At 41.8% G+C, this 22,331-nt stretch overlaps 1 protein-coding gene across 1 annotated transcript; it reads left to right on the top strand.

Moving 5' to 3' along the window:
• Window positions 1–12,598: 12,598 nt before the first annotated feature.
• Window positions 12,599–21,122, top strand: C13H2orf69 (chromosome 13 C2orf69 homolog). The gene is made up of 2 exons (XM_059278288.1): window positions 12,599–12,967; window positions 18,456–21,122. The coding sequence occupies exons 1-2, from the start codon at window positions 12,677–12,679 to the stop codon at window positions 19,278–19,280; spliced, it is 1,116 nt and encodes a 371-aa protein (XP_059134271.1). The 5' UTR covers window positions 12,599–12,676; the 3' UTR covers window positions 19,281–21,122.
• Window positions 21,123–22,331: the final 1,209 nt, after the last annotated feature.

Here is a 22,331-nt window from a genome sequence, read left to right as displayed (position 1 = left end):
AGACCTAAATTTAATATTCAGAATATGGTAAGTATTCCATATGGTAAGTAAGGAACATTACTGGTGTTATTATGATTTATTTTTACAAATATAAACTTCTGATTAGGTAAGAAAATTGTACAAATAGCAGAATTTAGTGTAATATCAATTAAAAAATTACATTGCATATAGATAAGAAGCTATATGAAAAGAAAGCAGAAATAATTACATGGCATACTATAGTCATATTTACTGAACTAATAAAAACAATAGCCATGTATATTACGATTTTCCAAAGAAACTAGTAGGATATACATGTATTGTACATATGAAAATATATACAGATATACATACATATGGAGAGAAGAAAGAGGGGGCTGAAATTATAAATAATTGGCTCACACAATCATGCAAGCCAAGACATCTCAAGCTCGGTGTTTGGCCATGTGTGAGATAAAGAAGATCTGGCAGTCCCAGTCATGCCTGAAGGACTGAAAGTCGGGACGACTAACTCCAGGTCTGAAGGCATGAGACCAGCGTGCTAGGTGCTAGTTCAAACACAGGTAGTGAGAACACATTCTCCTTTCCTGGCTTTTTCTACTTAGCACTTCAAAAGACTGAATGAAACCCACCTAGAGTGGGAAGAGCAATCTGTTCCTCTCAATACAAATGATAATCTTATCCAGAAACAACCTCACAGACACATTCCAAAGGATGCTTCACCATACGCCCTGTGGCCCAGTCAACTCAACACCTACAAGTTGGTCTATGTTTCACTAGGTCATACAAATGTAAGGGGACATATAAAGTGTTCTTACAGTTCACATGTGGAAGAATACAGAACAGATGAAATGACCTTCCATGGGAGCAAGCAAATACAGACAGTGTTAATGGAACTAACTTGGAAGTACATGAAGGATGTAAGATATGATGCCTAGTGTTGCTTTAAAATTCCAAAAAAATGGAAAAAAAAACAAAAACAAAAAAAACAAAAAAAAAAACCTCAAGAACCTCAAGAAGAAGACAAAAGGAACAGATGGAACAAGTGACGCCAATGTGGCAGCCTGAGAAGTGCTGAGCCTCACGGCTAATAGAAAGAGCTGGCAGGCCTGTTCACTCTTACAGACAGTTCCTACATGTAAAAGTGAGCTCAAGCTAGACGATGGAAGGATTTCTGGCAGGTAGATAAAAGCCAGCATTCCTCAGGAACTTGGGAAACTGGTTCCCCTCTCCCAAAAGGAGTCTCTTCCCGTACCTTTGGGTGAAGGGACATATCAAAGTCCTATCAGCGTATCAGTCAGGCAGGCCTCAAGTACCTGTTAAACATTTCATCTAAGTGCATACTAGCCTCCTGCCCTTCCTCCTACCAGCTACGTCTTCCTCAGAAACTGCATGATTTGCTCAGCTACACGCCCCATCTCTTTCTTGTTATTCCCCACTCCTCCATTCCCTGCTCTCCTGGAATGCTCTCTCTCTCTCTCTGTCTCTGTCTCTGTCTCTGTCTCTCTCTCTCTCTCTCTCTCTCCACTACTCTCTCCCCTACTCTCTGGCTTTCCTAGCCCTGACCATGTCCAGTCTGCTTTTCTTTTTTCTCTGCTCTGGGCATACATACCCTCTCTCTTATGCACACTAAAATCCTTTCCCCCTAACAATGGGGCATGGACGTCAGCACTTTCTTTACTGCACCCCCTCACAAACAACACTATTCTACCTTTGTGTTTGACAATCTTATTTGAAATTCCTAAAAAGAACTAACTGACTTGTAATCTATCTCCTTCCCCTCCTGGTTTCTTTACTAAAGCAGTGTCTTTGACAATAACACAAACCCGTGTAACACTCATGATTCATCTTTTTCATAATGAATAAGACAGTGTCTTAGACACTGGATCTCCTAAACATCTTTCAAGTACATTAGTTTTCCCTTTTGGCTTATTCAGACCCTAATAGCACTTACCGAACCCACCTTTACATGCTGCCAGCTGGTCTCCCTTTCTGATGTCAACCACAGTTCATTCTAATTCATTGTCCTTGAGCTGTGGGAGCCATGTAAGCAAGACATTATGAAATTTACTTGCTTAAGATCTGCAGTGCAAACTCTTCTGACTGAGAGCACAGAAAGAAGTTGATTGAAAGAAGACAGGGAAACCCAGAGAATCACCGGGAAGCAGCGAAGGGTGATACAATAGACTTACTCATTTTAATGCTTAAGATCTCCATGGACCTGGCCTAGTGAGTGTCGCTGTCACGACTGATGCACCCACACTAAGACTGGTCGAGGCCACTCCCATGTCCAGCAAAGCCACTGCTGCATTGGGAATTCAGCCCTATCAGGACTTCTAGCAATTATGAAATTATTTTGGACATTATGAAACTTACTTGCTTAAGATCAACAAACTCCTCTGCTAGCAAAACTTTCTCAAAGATACAGCTACATCCTACCTCTCCAGTTGCATCCCTTAAAATGTTTTCAGATCCCAGTACTGAAGCACTGTAAACTTTGGAAGTCTAACCTGTGACGCTCCCTTAGACCTTCCTGCTAGTACACATACTGCTGATAGTGTTGGCTACCCTGTACTCTTCCCTTTCAACATCCAAACAGCACGAAGTATGCTGTGCTCTCTGTTCTGGCTCACAGCACAAGAGGAACTCCGGGAAAGAAATTGCTCTCCTGTCTCACCCACTAGCTTGTAAGCTATTAGCAAAGCAATGGCTATGTCTTTGAAACTCCAACACTCAGCAAAATTTTGGGTGTAAATATTATATGATCAACTTTTTTTTAAAAATAAAAGCCAGGTCCCATGTGGTGTATCTATTGAGGAGAGTCTGGATAAACAAATACATAGAACCAAAACAGAAAGCACAGGATACACTCCTAAAAAATGCCAGGGCTTCTTATTTTGTTGTTATTTTAAGGAAAGAATGCTTCATTCCAGTTTTAGGATATAACGGGGGCACAAACTTGAGAAAAGTTCAAGAAAAACAGGGCAATTGAGAAGACTAACAAGTGGAATTTCAATACTTAAAGATGCCCCAGGTCGGAGGACTACTTCAGGCTCCAATACTGGTTGCATGAAATGGCGTGTAATGGAAGGCTAGAGAGCAGTCCCACTGAGCATACAGTAGAGCGTGGAAAAAAGCTGACAACACAAGCTGGGCATTAAATGCTGGCGACGGAGATAGATCTCATTTAGAAGGAGCTGCAGTATGACGAAAGGCAATCATTAAGAGAAGACTATTTCAACAATAGTGCCAGTCCAGGTGAGAAAGAACAAGGTCACTTTTCATCTTTCATAGTCAGTAACATGTAGACATGCAAGCAGATTGGGTTCAAATACTGGCTCTGTTAGTTATTAGTAAGATGATCTTGAACATGTGATTTAACCTTGCTAAGTCTACACTTCCTCATTTATTAAATTTATATAATGAGATTTTTCAGTGTTCAAATAAATGAGTGATTTATTTCAGCTGCAAGGAATAAATACCCAACTTAAATTAGCAGAAATAAATACATTGTTACAAGACTACTGACTAGGTCAGTGGAACAAAACAGAGATACAGGCCCACACCAATGTAGTGATCGATCTTCGGTAAAGGCACAGGACAGTACAAAGGGACAAAATCTACTTTTTTCACACATGGTTGAGCATCTAGACTAGCTATCTGTACAGTCACATGAGCAAATGTCGACACAGGACATATACATTTCAGAAACATGAACTCAATTTATCATAGGCTTAAATCTGAAATGCAAAATCATAAAATTCTTGGAAGATACTAGGAAAAAACAAATCTATAAAATCTTTGGCTTGGCGATGCCCTTTCGGTACAATATCCAAAGATGATGCATGGAAGAAAAAAAAAAAAAAAAGGACTAAGAGTTGGGTTAGAACTTTCCACTTTGCAAAAGATGCTAATGGAGTTAAAGAAGTTGCAACTGGGAGCAAAGTTTCTGCAAGACACTTTCGGCTCAAGGACTGGCATCCAAAAGAATTAACAACTCTTCAACTGAAACAAGAGAACAGACAACTCAATTTAAAAATGGGCAAAACATACACAAGAACTGTATTAGGACGGGGGCTACAAGGCATTTGTGTTAGCTTGGGCCACAGACACAGCTACATTCTGCCTGTGTCCCTAGAACTGAGTGAAGCCCACCTGACAAGTGATGGACTCAGGATGTAAGGACGGCTCAGTGAGTCAAAGCACTTGTTGTACAAGGTTGGCAAAATGAGTTCAATCCCTACGATGTATGAAGAAAACACCTCCTAGAAGCTGTCACACGTCAACATGGCATGTGTGCACTGTGCCTGTATATATAAAACACACGCGCACACACAATTTGTAAAGTAATGTGCTAATGTTTTGGTAGAGAAAGTTTTGGAACAGGACAGCATTCAGGTGGTGTCATGGTTACTAATCACAGCTCTTATGCAAGTTTACAGTGAGAACAGATATGAAACTGCAGCGTGATGAAGACAGGAGCATGGCTAGTTTAAGATCACAGACAACATGGGGTCAAAAGCATCTCTAATTGTTAAGGAGATTGGCAGTATTAGACGGAACCCCTCCGCTCTGCACTACGACAGTGGAAAAGATGCTGTGGGGGTCCTTGAATCCAAGTCCCTGTTCAGAGTAACATCTGTGGTACCAGCTCCCACCCTTTAAAGGGTTCCATTGAGGAGAAAATAAGAAACTTTTAGATAGAAAGATAGCAAAGAGGAGACAGACAGAAACACAGGACAGGTTTGGGAGGATCTGGATCAAAATCCACTGGCCCCTTCTGCCTCTTCAAAAGGGCTTTTTATAACAATGTCAAGGGCCAGTGCAAAAGACCTCCTCCTTGCTAGATCAAAGCATACCGCACAGGCAAGTGCAGACCCTTCCAAACACCTGGTAACCACTTAGTAGGTAGTTCAATCAGCCCCTTATGCAGCCCTGCTGGGTAAAGCAAGCTCAGATTCTCAGACCTTGAGTAAGTTCTCACTAGGAAACCTCTGTGGGTCTCTATAGTAGGCTCCACCTATCTAAGGCTCCAGTTTGGAAAAACACAAGTTCATTTGAAAGGAGACACTAAATTGATGCTGCTGCTGAAGGGGTTCCTTGCTGGACAATAACTCCCCAGAGACATGTTTTCCCAGGTCATCCTAGAAGGCAGAGAGAGGCTGATGGAGCTATGGTTCAAGGAAGTCAGGCAACATTTCCAGCTGGCAGAACCCAGCAGCGTTGGCCATGTTTTGCAGACAAGAATGATCCAAGAGTGAGAGGGTAAAGGGTCTGCACAAAGGTTCCAGAAAGCCAATGAGGGCATGCAATATGTGTCAGGGGTGGATGCCCTGCAAGGAGACCCTAAGAGCACACTGCACAAAGTCAGGAAGATGAAGCCTATGCAGGCTGTAGACCTCAGGATATTTGCAACACCAGGAACATGAATGTCTGTTGAGGAAAGCTGCACGTACGGTATGGAGCTAGACTAAGAGAGCTTACATATACTGTGGGTGGCAGAGCTGGAGGGCGGGATTTCACAAGGCTGCTCGTTGGGGCCCAGATGATTCCATTACAAGCCGCAGATGTCAGAAATGGAACTGAAGAATGTGGCACTTGCCCGTCAGGTGCCAGTCTTGCTTTGAGTTGGTATTTCTTTGCTATGCCCCTCTTGTTCCCTCTCGGAATGAGAATGTTTATGTTGTGCCAATGTATACTGGGGTATGTCACCTTTAAAATAGGGAGCACTAAGATTGCCTTGAGTCTCAGAAGAGACTCTGGTCTTTTGGACAGAGCTGAGCTTGTTCACAATGCAGACTTTTGAAGTTGCTGAATGCATTCTATATTATCAGAGAGCTGTACACCGCTGGGGACCAGGGCTACAATGCTCCCGTTTGAACGTGGAACATCTGCATTTGTTCCTGCGTTGGAACACTGGGTTCCCGACTATGGTGCTGTTTTGAAAGGTTGTGGAAGCTTTAGGAGGTGGATGAAACCTTGGTAGAAGAAGTGGGTTATTCCAGGAGGGCCCTGGGGTTTTATAGGCTGGCCCCTCCTCCTGTGCATTTCTTCCTGACTGTGGATGTAGTGTAACCAGCTGGATCACACTCCTGCTTCTAGGCCTGGAGGACCTGTAGCCCTCAAACTGTGAGCCACAGTCCATCTTTCTGTCCTTGAGCCGCCTGTCTGGTGTCCTGTCCTTACTACACATGGAAAAGCAGTTTACTATTTTGAAAACCTACCAAATGTTCATCAAAAGCAGTTGCATCATTCTTAGTAGCAATGCAGGAGCCTCCTCATTTTCCCCCAGCGCTGTCAACACTTGTTAGTAGATGTTGTTTGTAAACTGTAGCCCTACCAGCACATGGGAAGTGAAACTTGTGATGGTTTGGACTTACACTTCCCTGATGACTAATGTGAGCCACCTGCTAACATGACTACCATCCATTGGTCCGTCTTCTCTAAGATGTCTATGTAGAACTTTTGCTTATTTTTAAAACTGCTTTATCTTCATTATTGAGTGCCAGAAATTTCTAATGCATTTTTGATATATTTCTTATTAGGTATGTAATTTCCCAATACTATATTTTCACTCATTCTGGGGATTGTCTTTTTCACATTTAATCAATATCCCTTTAAATAAGTTGTTTTATTTAGCTAAAATTCAGTTTGTCTATTTTTCCTTTTGACTCTTTTTCATTTCATATTATTTAAAAAATGTTGGCTATCTGGGCTCAGTAACTTTCACTTTCCTGTGGCGAGCATTAGTCCAGAGAGCTTGGTGGCTTCTAGAGACTTCTGGAAGCAACACCATTGCTTGTTCTCTCAGTCGAGAAAGCACAAAACCAAAGCTCCCTCTCCAAAAACCCGTCTGTCACTCTCTTTTGCTGTATTTTCTTGAGACTGGAGTCCTAAGAGGGTGGGCTGGCCTCTAACTCTGGCTAGCATCTTTTTGTCAGACTAGGCAGGGCCGGACTCCAGCAGGAACTGCATCCTGCCATCCTGGGTCTTCACAGCAGGCATCTCAGCCTCATGGGAACTTGGGCTGTAAGGAGTCACGTGTTACCCTAACCCTCACCATTATGACTGTGGACACCACTTTGGCGAACACAGCATTACTTGTTTTGACATGGAAAATTGTGAGTCTTGCAACTTTTTTTGTCTTCCCCAAGAAGGATGTATATTTTGAATCCCTGGCCTTTAATGTGCATCTCAGGACCAGCAAAATAAGGCAGATGGGATTTTAATGTGGGTAGCACTGAATTAACAGATCGATTTTGAAAGAAGTAGCAGATTTAACAATATAACATCTTCTGATCCACAGACATTGGATTTATTTCTATTTATTTAATTTTTAAACAGCTTTATGGCTTTTAGTATGCACATTCTATATTTCTTTCATTAAATGTACTCATAAATGCATTTTTACTAGAGTAAATGAAATTTTTATTACTTTATTTTTGGATTTTCCATTACCAATGAACTGAAAAACACTTGATTGTTACATATTGATTTTGTAACATTGCTCAACTCATTTATTACTTTCAGTAGGTTCCTTAGGATTTTTCCATATACAGTATCAAGGCATCTGCACAGATTTATGTCTTCAATCTGGATGCCTTTTTCTTTGTTTAATTGCTCTGGTTAAACTTCTAACATGATACTGATTAGAAGCTTCAAGAGCAGGCATTTCATCTTGTTCTATTCTTAGAGTGAAAATATTCAATCTTTTAACCATCAAGTATTACATTAGTTGTAGGTTTTTCATAAGGACTTTTATTATGTTGAGGAAATTCTCTTCTATTCCTAGTTCACTGAATGGTTTACATCATGAAAGTATGCTAGATTTTGCCAATAATTTTGTGTGTATCTATTAAGATGTCTATGGTATTTTTAGTTTTATGATATTCATATGGCATAGAATATTGATTTTCAGATGTGAAACCAATCTTAGATTCCTAGACTGAATCTCAGGAATTGAGGAAGCAATCTCTTTGTCGTGTCCTCTTGAGACAGGGTCTTACTATGTAGCCAGGCTGGTCTCAAACTCATAATCCTCCTGCTTCAGCCTCCTGGGCACTGGGACTATAGGTGTACACCATCATACCCAGCTAGAAGTCCAATTGGTTATGATGCATAACTCTCCTTACAAATTGTTGGATTTCACCTGATGATAATATTTTGTTGACAATTAACTTGTTTTGAATTGATTATATTTTGCTTACATTTTGACAGTGAGTAATGGATAATGTATGCAAATACTGTTAGTTAACCATTGTATGCAGGAGGTTTTGATGAGTACTCATCTATATAATCTTGATATGCATGATTTATAATTTAGAAAAGTGTATGTTCAAGTCATGCTATAGGAAAGCAAAGTGTAAAATGTGTCATTTTAGCTAGCAAAACTTGCTGAAATAAGCTTTCAGATCCCTAAATGGACTCATTCTGTATCTTTATTTCATCTAGAGTGTTTGGGGCAAAATTATATGTTAGAGTGGCACATCTCATTTAATTTCTGGTCTTCTCAGGGTCTGGTTTCAGCATGGAGGCTTGTTAGTATACACACATCCACCACCTATTAACACATACACACACCGCCACTGCCACCACTACCAATTCAAAACAAAGAATAATTGAAAATAATTAAGTATTTGGTAGAATATCAACTGGGATTCAATTTAAATCCCATGGAAGAACTTGAAATCTTTACCCTCCGCAAGTTTTCCTTCTCTGTCTCTTAGAAGAAGCTACATTTAAAGACCTTGTCTCCTTTTCCATCCCCTGGTCTTACATATTCATTTAGCAGAGAAGTTGAGTATTTGTAGCCTACCGGCCAAATCTTACCTGTGCATACATTTAATTTGATACAAAATAAGTTTGATTAAATTTTAATGTTTGTAGGTTAGCAAATAATAAACATCTGTGTTTCTGAATTCTCCAGATAAGGACTTGAAACACCAGCAGACCACTGCCTTCATCTCTCAGCTGCCTCACAACAAAGAGTGAGTTCCTCTTTCAACTGTGCACATCCCATCCCTTCAGTCCTCCCAGTCTTTACCACTTCCTGCTGTGTTAGAAATAGCCAGTTTTCCTACTGATAATGACACATGGCTTCTGTTGGTATCTGGGTTCATGTTCTCACTGGTGGCCTTACAAGTCTTTCTCAGACTCCTTCTAAAAGTTTAAACTTTCCTCTATTATATTGAGTGGCAGAAAAAAACGTTCTGGGGACTCACTAGTAAACCTTGTGAGAACTGGGAAGTGGCCAGACATGGGCTGTAGCAGTTTGCACACCACAAACAATAAAATGCCCACAAGTAGTTAGGAAAAGGGAAAACTCACTCAACTGGGTATAGCAACTTTGTCCTTTGAAGACCTCTTATTGGGACTAAAAGTCCAGTTCTGAGAGAGTTCTGAGCGGCAAGAAGGTAGAGTCCACTTAGATGGATGGTTGTAGGAAAACTCAGAGGGTAGCATCCCTGATTTTGTGGAAGAAGACAGAGGAAATGAGAGAAGACAGCACAGTAATAACAGGGAGACACACAGGTGGGAGCTTTAAGTCTGTGACATAGCACATAAGCAACATCCATACCTGTAATGACGGACTGAGGGAGAGCTGCTGCCTTCCCAGGAAATGTCTCCTGCAGGTTATGCAAATGTGCATGACTGTGCAGCTGGAGTGCTGCTCACTTCAGCTCCTGTCTTAGCTCCCCGGCTCTTCTTTTGTATTTCCCAAAGGCCTCAATTATCTTAGAGATACAGAGTCTTGTTCCCTTCGACACATGACAATTTCATTCATCGGTCAACCTGGAAAACCAAACCATAAGAATCAAAAGCTCCATTAGCAAGGCATGTCCATCTGTCTGTGAACTTCCTCTGCGTAGTGAGAGCAACGTGGGATTTGCAGAACTATAGTGAAGACTGGCTTCCTTGGTGGGATTACATCATTATTGTACAATTAACCTCTATTTCTTAACTAGCTATTTTTAGAAAGCTATCGATCTACTTTATAATAGGAATTGAATAATTTTTGTCTTGGTTTCTATCTTTGTTACTTTTCTATTGCTGTGATTTAGAAAAAAAAATATGACCAACGCAACTTATAAAAGGAAATTAATTTTAATTTGGAGCTCGTGGTTCCAGAGGGTTAGAGTCCATGACCATCATGGTGGGGAGCATGGCAGCATGCAGTGTGTGGTGATATTTTATTTGTGCAGAAATGTGATATTTTATTTGTATGTTAATAAAGTTTGCCTGGAGATGAGAAGTCATAGCCAGCCATAAACAGAAGTCAGGCGGTGGTGGCACATGACCTTAATCCGATCACATGGCAGGTAGAGTCTATGTGTTCAAGTGCTGTAGGATGGTCTGTATGTCAAATTGCTCTGATGGGTCAATAAATAAAACACTGATTGGCCAGTGGCTAGGCAAGAAGCATAGGCAGGACTAACAGAGAGGAGAAAAGAAAGAACAGGAAGGGGGAAGGAGTCACTGCCAGCCACCGCCATGACAAGAAACATGTGAAGATGCCGGTAAGCCACAAGCCATGTGGCAAGGTATAGATTTATAGAAATGGATTAATTTAAGCTATAAGAACAGTTAGCAAGAAGCCTGCCACGGCCATACAGTTTGTAAGCAATATAAGTCTCTGTGTTTACTTGGTTGGGTCTGAGCAGCTGTGGGACTGGTGGGTGAGAGAGATTTGTCCTGACTGTGGGCCAAGCAGGAGAACTCTAGCTACATTCAAGGACACAGCCAAATGTGGTGACACATACCTTTAATCCCAGTACCAACCATAGAGACCTGGAGGTCTGTATACAGACAGTGACGAGGAAGTGAGGCAGCTGGGCTAAGAGCCAATGAGAAGGCAGAACAGCAACGCAATAAAGGCACAGGGTAGACAGGAAAAAGCTGGTTCTCTTGGGAAGCTACAGTGACATGGTAAGCTAAGGTTAGTTGGTGGCTATTACACTGATTTCTATGGCTTTCACGTCTGTATTTGGCTCTGTGTTTCTTATTTAATATGACTGTTTAGAAATTTGTCTACACTAGTGTTGTAGCCAAGAACTAATATCTTGATCCATAAGCAAGGAGCAGAGAACAAACTGAGAATGGTGTGGGTTTCCGAAACCTCACCCCACCCCCAGTGACATACCTCCTCCAAGTCCACACATCATAATCCTTCCCAAACAGTTCCACCAAATAGGGACTACGTGTTCAAATAGGAGTCTATGAGGGTCATTCTCACTGAGAACACCTCAGTTACATTTATGTCAGATGGAACCCAATAGTTTATATCAAAGTAGATTGGCAAATTATACCTGTCTGAAGCCACTAAGAAAACTGTGGCTAGTGAAATTCACTAAGGCAATCCTATTTTATTATTTGCTAACGTGTTCTGACTACAGACACAAGAACTTGTAAAGGGTAGAATAGGGCTGGGAGGTGACTTAGTTGGCATGGTGCCCTACTCTTTTCCCCAAAGTGTGAGGACCTGAGTTAGATCTCCATCACCCACAAAATGCAGAGAACCCCACAGCCCACATGTGCAGTCCCAGAGCTGGGCAGGCAGGCGGGCAAATCCTCGGGGGTCCTTGGCTAGTTCAGTGCAGCCTACTCCAAGAGCTCCAGCTTCCCTGAGATGCCGTCAAACAGTAAGTCACTAAATAAAAACACTAACAAGATGGAGAGGGGGTTATGTACTGTCGACACAAGAAGCTGCTCTCACCTCCAAGGAAAACTGAATACAAGCGAGCTGAAATTTTACAACACCAAGACAGAAAATCTTCTATAAATGAAGACATTTCAAATACATTGGTGGAAACATCAGGTGGAAGATCTCTGCTACAGACCCCAGATGTGACCTGATAAAATTCTTAGCTTCTGGGCTGGGGGAAGCTAGTGCCCTGCTAAGTTAATACATTCCAAATGTTTCATCTGATATTCACCAGGATGCTGGCCATTCAGGCACACAGGTGGGCTAGGAAAGGCTGTTAATTAAAGGGGCTAAAGGCAGCTCAAGAAGTTCTTGTTCTCATGCTCTTCCTATACTTTGTTGTTGTTGTTTGAGACAGGGTTTCTCTGTGTAGTTTTGGTGCCTGCCCTGGAACTCACAGAGATCCACCTGCCTCTACCTCCCCAGTGCTGGGATTAAAGGCGTGTGCCACCACCGCCTGGGCTTTCTATACTTTTCAAACTGGTTTCAAAATCCTAAACAGAAAATCCTCCTGGCTGTAAACACCCACTACAGTAAATGTGCGAAAAAGTGAGGCGTTCCTCTCCTTCTACCAACTAGAAATGCAGAAGCCTGGATGTGGAACCACAGATCCCCTGCTTGGGAACTTCAGGATGAAGGAGATGCCCTTCACTCACCAGCTAAACCTCACCGTGAGGAAGATGAACCTACCACCACTTTCAAACAGGAGTCGTTTGCACAGCGACCCTGCGCGGCGGCTACTGCGCATGAGCCCAAACTGCCGCCGGCTCCAGACTCGAAGCTCTGCAGACCTCGGTTCGAACTTCCCGGCCAGGACCGAGTCCACGAACCGCAAACGTCCTTCCGCGGGCCACGCCCCCTCGCTCACCCCTCCCTCCCGACGCACGCGGCGCGCTGACGTCAGCGGCGAGCCGGGGGCCGTTGGGGCTGCGGAGGCCCCGCCCTCGCCGCCCGGGTGCGCGGCCCCGGCGGCTCGACCCCCCCCCCCCTCCACCGATGAGGGTGTTCGGGCGGCCGCGGTCCCCGGCACTGGTGCTGCTGCTCCTGCGGCCGCTGCTCGCTTCCGGAGACCCCGCGTCCGGCCCGCAGGCCCGAGCCATGAACCCGGGCGGCGGCGGCGGCGCGCGGGGCTCGCCGGCGGACGGCCACCGCTTGCAGCGCTCCACCGTGCCAGGCTCCGACCCGCAGCGCTGCAACGAACTGCTCCTGCTGGCGGCCGGGGACGGGGAGGAAGCCGCCCCGGAGCAGCCGCGGCACCACGTCCTCTACTTCCCCGGGGATGTGCAGGTAATGCGGGCCCGGCCTCCCCGACACGCCCACGCGGGTTCCCACCCCGGGTGGGGGTGGGGAGGGGCTGGGGAGGACCGCGGTCTCCCAGAGCAACTGTCAATCCAGGTGCCGCGGGGTGCGAGGAGAGGCGCGACCCGGGATGGGACAGGCACACAGGCACGCACAGCTCCAGCCTTGTCTCAGACGACTGTGTGTGTGTGTGTGTGTGTGTGTGTGTGTGTGTGTGCTGGGCACAGGACAGTGTTGAGAAAACGCTGACTGACTAAAACACACCCATCGCTAAAGTGTTGACCTTTCCCGTAACCCTCAAACACGGTAGTGGAAGAATGCGATTGCCACCAGTGCTAGTGACGGTGAGGACCGTTTGAATTCAGCTGCAGACAGACAGACGTACTGCATTGTGTAATGAATACATTAGCCACGTGAGGGTATCTGAATTGGTGAAAATGAAGACTCAGGGTTCTCTGTCTCACTAGTTGGATCTCCCAAGTGTTGAGTCACCACAGAGGACTTGTGTGTACCACGTTGGACAGCATTCCATAGAACATCAGCCATCCCAGTAAGTTCTGTTAGCGCTAGGGTAGCCGTGCAAGTTAGGGTATAGCTAGGTGTTTTCCTCAGGCTAGGAAACTGTGATTGTTTTGAACTTGGTACTTGAAATTAAAGATCACAGTGGTACTCAGAATCTTCTCTTGCTCTCAAACCAATCAGTTGACCGCTAAAGGAAACTGGAGAAAAAAAAAAAAAAAACCTCGGATTTAGATTTAAGAAAATCTACCTAGTCGGTGCCTTTGTATTCAGAATGGAAAACAAACATGTTGTTTCTGACACTTCCAGAGGTCATGCATTCCAGCGGTGGTGGTGGTCATGGCGGCTGAGTACTTTCTGGTTAAGTGTGCCAGACAGAACATCCACCTGTCTTCGGATGGGGCCTAAAGTACTGTATACAGACTGAATCACCATCATCCATTCCGTTAGCTCTTTGGACAGCGACGGACTGGTCATTGGTGCAGAGTGTGGAGTTTTACAGAGTCCTGGGCCTTCTGGAAAAGAGATGGAAGGAAGCGCACCACAAGGCTGCAAGACCAAACTGCCTAGATTTAACACCCCATCCTGTGCTGTCCAGCTTAAAGTCTGTACAGATGTTAGAGCTCACTATTGAAGTACCTCAGTTATAAAATGGGGTAGTAGTAGTTCACAGGGCACCAGTCAAGGTTAAATACTGGAATAACTCAGTGGGTACCACCCCTTCTCACCTTTGGGTACTCTAGTGCTCCGTTCTTGGACTTTTTCTTCTCTCTTCCAGTGACCTCTTTCCATCTTGTGGCTTCACCTATTGCCTGTGCCCTGACAGCCCTTGGCGTTTATTTAGTCTAGACATAAGCCGGATGTTTATGGATTCTCCAATTGCATGCCAGTTACTTCCTTTGGATATTTAGTAGCCACCTAAAACTGAACATCTCTTCACTCCTAAGCAGTCTTCCTCATTCAAGTTAATGAAAATACCTACTTAGCACTCAATCTAGAAATCTGACGTCATCCTGTAGATCGATGTCGTACCTCATCTCTAATCCAGTAACAAATGAAGTGCCCCCACCCTCGTCGTGTGTCTGAAATGAGGAGAACAGTGGTTTAAAAGCATCGGTCTCCTTATACCACCCTTCTCAAAACCCTCCATATGGCTTCTCAGTTCCTCGGTAGTGAGAGCCAGCTCCTCAAGTCCTAGGAGTGCAGACGTCATCAGATCTTGCTTTCCTGAAGGATAAATGTCCATGAGAGTGTGTGTCTTGATCTTGTTCTCTGGGTCTTGGAGCACTTTCTTAGGCAGTTCCCTTCAGCTGGCCCCTTGCTCACCCTTAACTGGGCTGTGTACTTGATGTTCTGTAAAGAGGTCCCCTTGGTGCATTCCAGAGAAGTGTAGCTTTTCCTCAGTGCAGTGCTCGTTCTCCTCAGCTGGTCCAGAGGCTAGTCCATCTGCTTCAAGTCCTGCAAAGGCATGAGATCTCAAGTGCTGGGAATAAAGGTGTGTGCCACCACTGCCTGGCTCTGTTTCTCTCCCAGACTGAATCAATCTCATGTAGTCCAGGGTGGCTTTGAACTCACAGAGATCCCGATGGATCTCTGCCTCTCCGAGTGCTAGGATTAATGGCGTGTGCCACCACTGCCTGGCTTCTATGTTTAATCTAGTGGCTTGTTCTGTTCTCTGATCTTCAGGCAAAGTTTATTAGGGTACACAATATGTCCTGTACCATGAATGTTTCTAAACTCTTGCAAACATGAACTTTTCTGAAAAGATTCTCTGGATCCCACTTCAGTGTAATATGAGACGGACCACCAGGTTTCTGCAGGTAGGCAAGCATCTAACGGGGCTGAGCACTCCTAGGCCTCGGCCTCTACTCCTTACTTCCTGCAAGCATAGTAAGTGCATTATATCCCCAGTAAGGTGAAAACTCCATTCGGTAGGTTAATTATAGTTAACAGCCTGGTGCAGAATCAGTTTGACTAGGGGGTGTCTGGCCCTCATCTCAGGGTGTGGAAGCTCTTACCCATGGCTCTTGGATCTGGGCTTTGATGTAGCCGTAACAACCCCAGTTCTCATTTTGCTACTCAGTTCCCCAGTGTTAACATTTTCTCCCTTTTCGATCATGTAACCTGGGGCTAATGGGGGGAAAGATGTTTAGATTTAAAGCACCTTCTGTGAGGTCCGGCCTAAATGAGACTCGTAAAATCTGCTTCACTTGGGTTCATTAAATAATTAATGTAGTGATTGGATAGTTTCAGGACTTTGGGGCTCACAAGGATAATAAGCTTGCTTATTTATTTATCATTTATTATTATGTACTACTTCTCGATGGGCTGATCTTGGATTCTGGATCCTCTTGGGCTCAGCCTCCTAAGTGCTAAGATTATAGGCACGTGCTACCACAGCTAGCTTATAAAAATGAATTAAGTAGTGGGGGGCAGGAAAAGCAGCTCAGTGTCATCCTCAGCTACAGAATGAGTTCAAGGCCAGCCTAAACTACATGAGACCTTGTCTCGAAGAAACAAAATAAAAACCAGCCAGCAAGGTGGCTTACTGGGTACAGGGGCTTGTTGTCACACTGGACAACCTGAGTTCAGTCCCCAAGATTCACGTGGTAGAAGAAGAGAACCCCTCCTGCAGGCTGTCCTCTGACCCCCACACATGTGGGTGCCCACAAAAATGATGTTTAAAAACAATAACACAAAGTAACAGATAAACCCTTCCAGATCCAAGCTGCTTATGCTATGAGTTTTGTATACTAACCCTGGGTGTGCAGAAGGTAATGGCAAAATCCATAAAAAGTCAACCTAAGCGCCTCTCGGTATATATTTAAAACATGCATAGCAAGCTACTAATATACACACATAACAAATTATTAATGAAATAAACCTATTAGGGAGTTAAAAATTTTAATGAGAAAATTATCTAAGGACACAAACATAGTTAACAAAAATAAAAAATAAAATTGCCAGCAGACAGAAAAATGTTTAACTTAATTTGAAGTCAAATATGCAAATTAAATCAAGAGCATTGCTTAATCTTAGGAATTTTAAAAATTAACCATTAGCATTGAGGCTAAGTAAGAATGTGGAAAACAGTGCATTCTTTTTTTTTTCATTCTTGTATATTTCTAGTGCAGGTTTTACTGTTATGTCCAGTGGTATTTTATTGATGTCTAAAAACTATTAGGCAAATCTGTATTGATAGTCATGCCTTTTAGCATATTTTTTATTGATTTACTTTTATTTTATGTGCATTGGTGTTTTGCCTGTGTGTATGTTTGTATGAGGGTCTGTTGCTGGAGAGCTTCTCTCCAGGTCCCACAAAGCCCCACAGTCCCACAATAATCACTCAGACACTTATATTACTTATAAATTGTATGGCCGTGGCAGGCTTCTTGCTAACTGTTCTTATATCTTAAATTAACCCATTTCTATAAATCTATACCTTGCCACGTGGCTCGTGGCTTACCGGCATCTTTACATGCTGCTTGTCATGGCTGCGGCTGGCAGTGTCTCCTCCCACCTTCCTGTTCTCTCAGTTCTCCTCTCTGTTAGTCCTGCCTATACTTCCTGCCTGGCCACTGGCCAATCAGTGTTTTATTTATTGACCAATCAGAGCAACAGATTTGACATACAGACAGCAAGGGTCCCATGGAACTGGAGTTACATATAGTTGTGAGCTGCCATGTGGGTGCTGGGAATTGAACCCAGGTCCTCTGGAAGAGCAGGTAGTGCTCTTTACCGCTAAGGCATTTCTCCAGCCCCCTTTTAGCATATTTTTAAGGGAAAATTATATCTCAGCTAATGGTTGCTTAATAGAGAAGGAAAGAATATTTTCTTATATATGTAATTACATATGTGTATGTGTATTAAAGAACTCTGAACTGCTACCCACCTAAATTTTAATTATTTCTAATACTGGTGAACTTAGGATATTTTTCTTTATAACTTTGTACATAAATTTTTGTAGTAGTCTATTTATTATAAAATAGGAAAAATGTACATATCACTCAATACTCAAATTGAAAAGTTTCAAAGTGAAAGTCTCTTACCTTTTTACCTCCAGCCTCCTAGTACTCAGGGAGCTGAGACAGGATAACGAATATCACCATTAATAAAAATAAAATAAAATACATGTATATTATATGGTCAAAACAAAACTATATTATTAATTTATATAGAATGCATCGAAACAAATAAATTCTATGTACAAAGGCAAACAGTATAGACAGACAAGAGCAAAAATCTAAATAGTAATAAGTAAATGAACAAAATTTCAATGTCATCCTAATTTTAATACATCTAAATTTGAGCTATCCCATGACTGTGAAATTGAACAAATTAAAAAGAAAACCATGGAAGACAATTTTATAGTCTCTATCACCAGTTTTAAATTGTGATTATTTAGATTTTCTAGTTTTCGCACCTCTAGGAATTTTAGAATGTAGGTACAGATGTGCACTAAGATTTTCTGTGAAGATGCTTCAGCTCTGTAGCAAAAACGTGAAGTCAGGCAGAGCAGTCAGGTTGCTAGCAGAATCCACATGCCTGTGTAGATTTCATTACAGATGTGTGGGACAGCAGCTCAGTGAGAAGGAACTATTTTTACATTATGATCTGTAGTGAATCAAATTTATATTTTCAGTAGAATTAGGGAACTTCATTACATGTGTACCAAATAAAAATTATAAATAATTTGTAAAACTAAAATTTATTTTTCTAATTGTTTTATTCAGAAATTCTTAATACTTAGTGTAAGTATATTTTATTACCCTGTCTCTTAATGAAGTTTAGGCTGAGTGAAATGTTTCATTCAAAATCTTAGAGCCAGAAAGTGATAACAGGTTTTAGGTTTTTTTTCGAGTATATTAACTATAGGTCATCAAAACTTCCTCAATAATACTGTAAAGCTTTTTATAGGTAAATACACTTTTAATGCTTATTTCTTCTTTCTTTTCAGAATTACCATGAAATTATGACTCGTCATCCTGAGAATTATCAATGGGAAAATTGGAGTCTAGAGAACATTGCCACTATTTTAGCCCACCGTTTTCCCAATAGTTACATTTGGGTAATAAAGTGTTCCCGGATGCATTTGCACAAATTCAGCTGCTATGACAATTTTGTGAAGAGCAACATGTTTGGTGCACCAGAACACACCCCGGACTTTGGAGCCTTTAAGCACTTGTATATGTTATTAGTTAATGCTTTTAGCTTAACTCAGAACGGTTTGCTGTCCAAAAACAGGAGTGTTTGCAATAAGGATTGTAAAGCATCTAACTGTGAGTCTAATTCTTCTACTACTAGTAATGGTGGCCAGGAGGAAAAAGAGAGGACCTGTGAAAACCTGGAGGAGTCTGCTGGGAGTTCTGCTCAGCTCTCATTGAATGCTGCATCATTTACTTTGGTGGGATTCAGTAAAGGCTGTGTTGTTTTGAATCAGTTGCTGTTTGAGTTGAAGGAAGCCAAGAAAGACAAGAACTTAGACACTTTCATCAAAAGTATAAGAACGATGTACTGGCTGGACGGTGGTCATTCTGGAGGAAGCAATACTTGGGTCACGTATCCAGAAGTCTTGAAAGAGTTTGCTCAAACAGGGATTACTGTTCACACTCATGTAACACCTTATCAAGTACATGATCCAATGAGATCCTGGATTGGAAAGGAGCACAAGAAATTTGTTCAGATACTTGGGGATTTGGGTATGCAGGTGACTAGCCAAATTCATTTTGCGAAGGAAACTCCCTCCATAGAGAATCACTTCAGGGTTCATGAAGTGTTCTGAGACTTCATGTGCTTGCTTAAGTGGGAGAACCAAGGACTTCGTTAAAACACAGATGACGAGATGTAAGAGTAATTAGATGCATTGTCAGTTTGTGGGCTAAGAAGATGCACATTCCAAAAATAAGTGTCATATACAGTAGGATTCCTTGCTTGTAAATGTGCGCAGCTTTAAATTTTGATTGGATTAGAATTAATTTGAAGTCTAGAAGGATAGTTTGTGATAATTCTATGTCCTTTAAAAGTGAAAGAAACTTGGTGTTAGTCTTTTTAAAAGGTAATAAAATTGGTGTTGGAAATAGCTGATTTTCTGAGAGCTGTTTTAAACTAACATTCAGCTGTTGGCTACAGTCATTTCACTTCTTTCTCTGTCCAGGGTTCTTGGGACATTTGCACCCTGCATCCTGCCTCCTGGGAAAGTTTTGTGATCCCTTAGACTCATTCTCAGTGTCCCACCAAGTGTTTGTTTTGTTTTGTTTTTTAAAGTCAAAATCTATTTATTCCCTCATATTTAAGATCATAAGATTGTGTAGTTGGTTTTTTAAAACATATTACACTAAGCGCTGTAACTTAATTCTTAATTGACAGTTTTTAATTATCTGTTAGTTTGCTCTCAAAAGGAACCAGATTCCACAGACCTAAATCAGCGTTTCTTCAGAAGCATGGTTTTGTCTGCCAAGAGAAAATAGCTTTCTTTGGCCAAATGTAAAATTACATTGAGATAAGAAAGGTTACAAAGGAAAGTTTGAAGACACAAATAATTTAAATTTTGGCCCAGAAACTGAATTTGCTTAACACTGCTACATAATTTGGGTGAAGTTTCCTTCTGCCCATTTTTCTTCACTAGATAAATGCATTTTGAAAAACCAAAATCTAACGAATTTCAAACAATATTGGAACAAAGCTGTGTGGTTATAAAAGTGGCACTTTTTATTTATGAATAAATAAATGAAGCTTTCTAGGTCATGGAATAACCAAACATGGAAATAACATGCTGTTTTGGGATCAAAAAGAAAATGTATACTAAAGATTAGTATCTTAGTGTATGAAAAGTGTTAATTTCTTGGTTTCTTCCAAAATTACATTTTAATCATCCTATAAATATATTCCCAATATTCGCTCATGAGAAAGGATTCCTTCACACCAGATGTTTAAAATGAACGTGGTTCTATCAACTACAGATAAGTGTCTGTACTTTTTTTTTTCCTAAATAGTTTTATATTGTTTCTCTTTGAATATGTTTTAAGACCAGCACTTCCCGTTGTAGAAACAAGTCACCTGGCTTCTTTCTACCTCATTGTGTATTTCCTTAACTTTAAGCACTAGGATTGGATGGCTACATTCAATTTGTTTAATGGTTGTCAAATGTATCACTTAATATAAAACAGCTGAATTCCTGAGTGGTCATACAGAGGGAAGGCGTTTGTTTTCACAGGATTAACTCAAGTGGAAAGAGAAGGGTTTTTTTTAAGAATTCATTTTAAATGTCTGAGTTAGTTCCTCACCTCTCCATTCACGTGAATGATCAGTTGTTATATGTTAAAGTGGACATGACCCAAGGGACACTGGAAACTGCCATCGCTTCTGGAGATAGTGTTGAATAATACAAACACTTTGGAGTGGAAATGATTGTTAACCCACACACAGGTATTTCTGTATAATACTACAAATTGGTCCTTTCCCAAGTTTCTTTAAAACTGTGTATGTTAAATTTGTTATTGTAAGCGTGTGTCCTATTTGATCGTGCCTTTGTAAAGAGTCACTGGAGAAGTGGTCTTACAAATGGAAAGTTGTTACCACCACAGCATGAACGTCTAACTGTATTAAAAATAATAATCCACAGAAATGGTGTTTGGATTTATGTCTTAGATCATTGGAAAGGAAACTGTACACCTTGCCATTTTGTGTGTCTGCTTTTACTTCCCTGTCTTTTTCAAGTGAACTACTTTCCTTTTCATTGAGTACACCTCATAACTGCCAGCATTATACTCATTTCTTCTGTTGGGTTCCTAGAGGAAGTCCTTTAAAAACCTCTCCCTTTTCTTTGTTGACATCTTAGCTGTCTATACTCCTTTATCCCCATAAAAGACCGTTGGAATATAATGATTTGTTTCATTTCATTTATGCAGTGTCCAAGCACCGCCTGTATAAAGAGAATCTAAGCAACAAGGATCTAACTCAAGTCCCCCCATGTTAGCAGAGAAATACCCAACAGCCTAGAACTTAGGAACACCTGAAACAAAGTATTGTATCTCATTTGAAGGCCTTTTAGAGAAACATGAATTAAGGAATAAGAGATAAGTGGCCTCAGCTGTGACTCACAATGCTTTAACTGAAGGGGGCCTCTCAGTCTCAGTCAGTGGTGGGGACAGGTACTCAGGAATCATTTTAGTCTCCTGGTATGTTTAAGATGCCCATTGACGACTTCTACGTTTGAAACAAGGTTAACACCAGAGTGCCAGCCTGTCGGTTTCTCCTGACCCATCTGTTTCCTAACACTGGAGGAAGGAGCCATGTAGGCACAGTCCCAAATTCTATCACAACCTGCCTTTCACCTCCCTGAAATGACCCACCCTACTCCACAACTCCTTAGATTTAACCTCACCTTTTTATAGGTATGAGATATGCCTTGTATTGGATTCTTTGCAAATGTTCACATAGCTGCTACCAAAGGATAGAAGAAATTTAGCCTTGTTGGCCGTCTCTTGGTATTGCATACATTTTGAAATGATGAGATAAGTACTCTTAATGAAATATGCCAAGACAAATATTGTCATGAAAAGCTAATAGTGTTGTGAAATATATTTTTGAACAAAATGTACAAAGCCACAGATGTATCTCCTGTGACTACTCAGCCCCATCTCAGCAATTGCTATCACTAGGTTGGTTGTGTACCTAGCAGAGCTAATTCTGTCTATGTAAACGTTTACACAGAGCATACATTGTACCAATGGCGGCAGAGTTTTAAGGTTTTTATGTAACTGAACTGGACAAATCCCATGCCAACTCATGTAACTGCCAGACTCCTGGGTTGCAAATATTGTACCATATTCTG

Source organism: Peromyscus eremicus, chromosome 13 (assembly GCF_949786415.1).
Source record: "Peromyscus eremicus chromosome 13, PerEre_H2_v1, whole genome shotgun sequence".
NCBI classification, from domain to species: domain Eukaryota; kingdom Metazoa; phylum Chordata; class Mammalia; order Rodentia; family Cricetidae; genus Peromyscus; species Peromyscus eremicus.
The sequence above is the reverse complement of the archived record's forward strand: the minus strand, read 5'-3'. Positions and strand labels throughout refer to the sequence as shown.

What these genes read in the sequence shown, in the direction of transcription:
- C13H2orf69 (XM_059278288.1), top strand. Translation starts at nt 12,677, where the DNA reads ATGAGGGTGTTCGGGCGGCCGCGGTCCCCGGCACTGGTGCTGCTGCTC. An exon ending in ACTTCCCCGGGGATGTGCAG is followed by an intron (nt 12,968 to 18,455) that starts GTAATGCGGGCC and finishes CTTTCTTTTCAG; the next exon opens with AATTACCATGAAATTATGAC.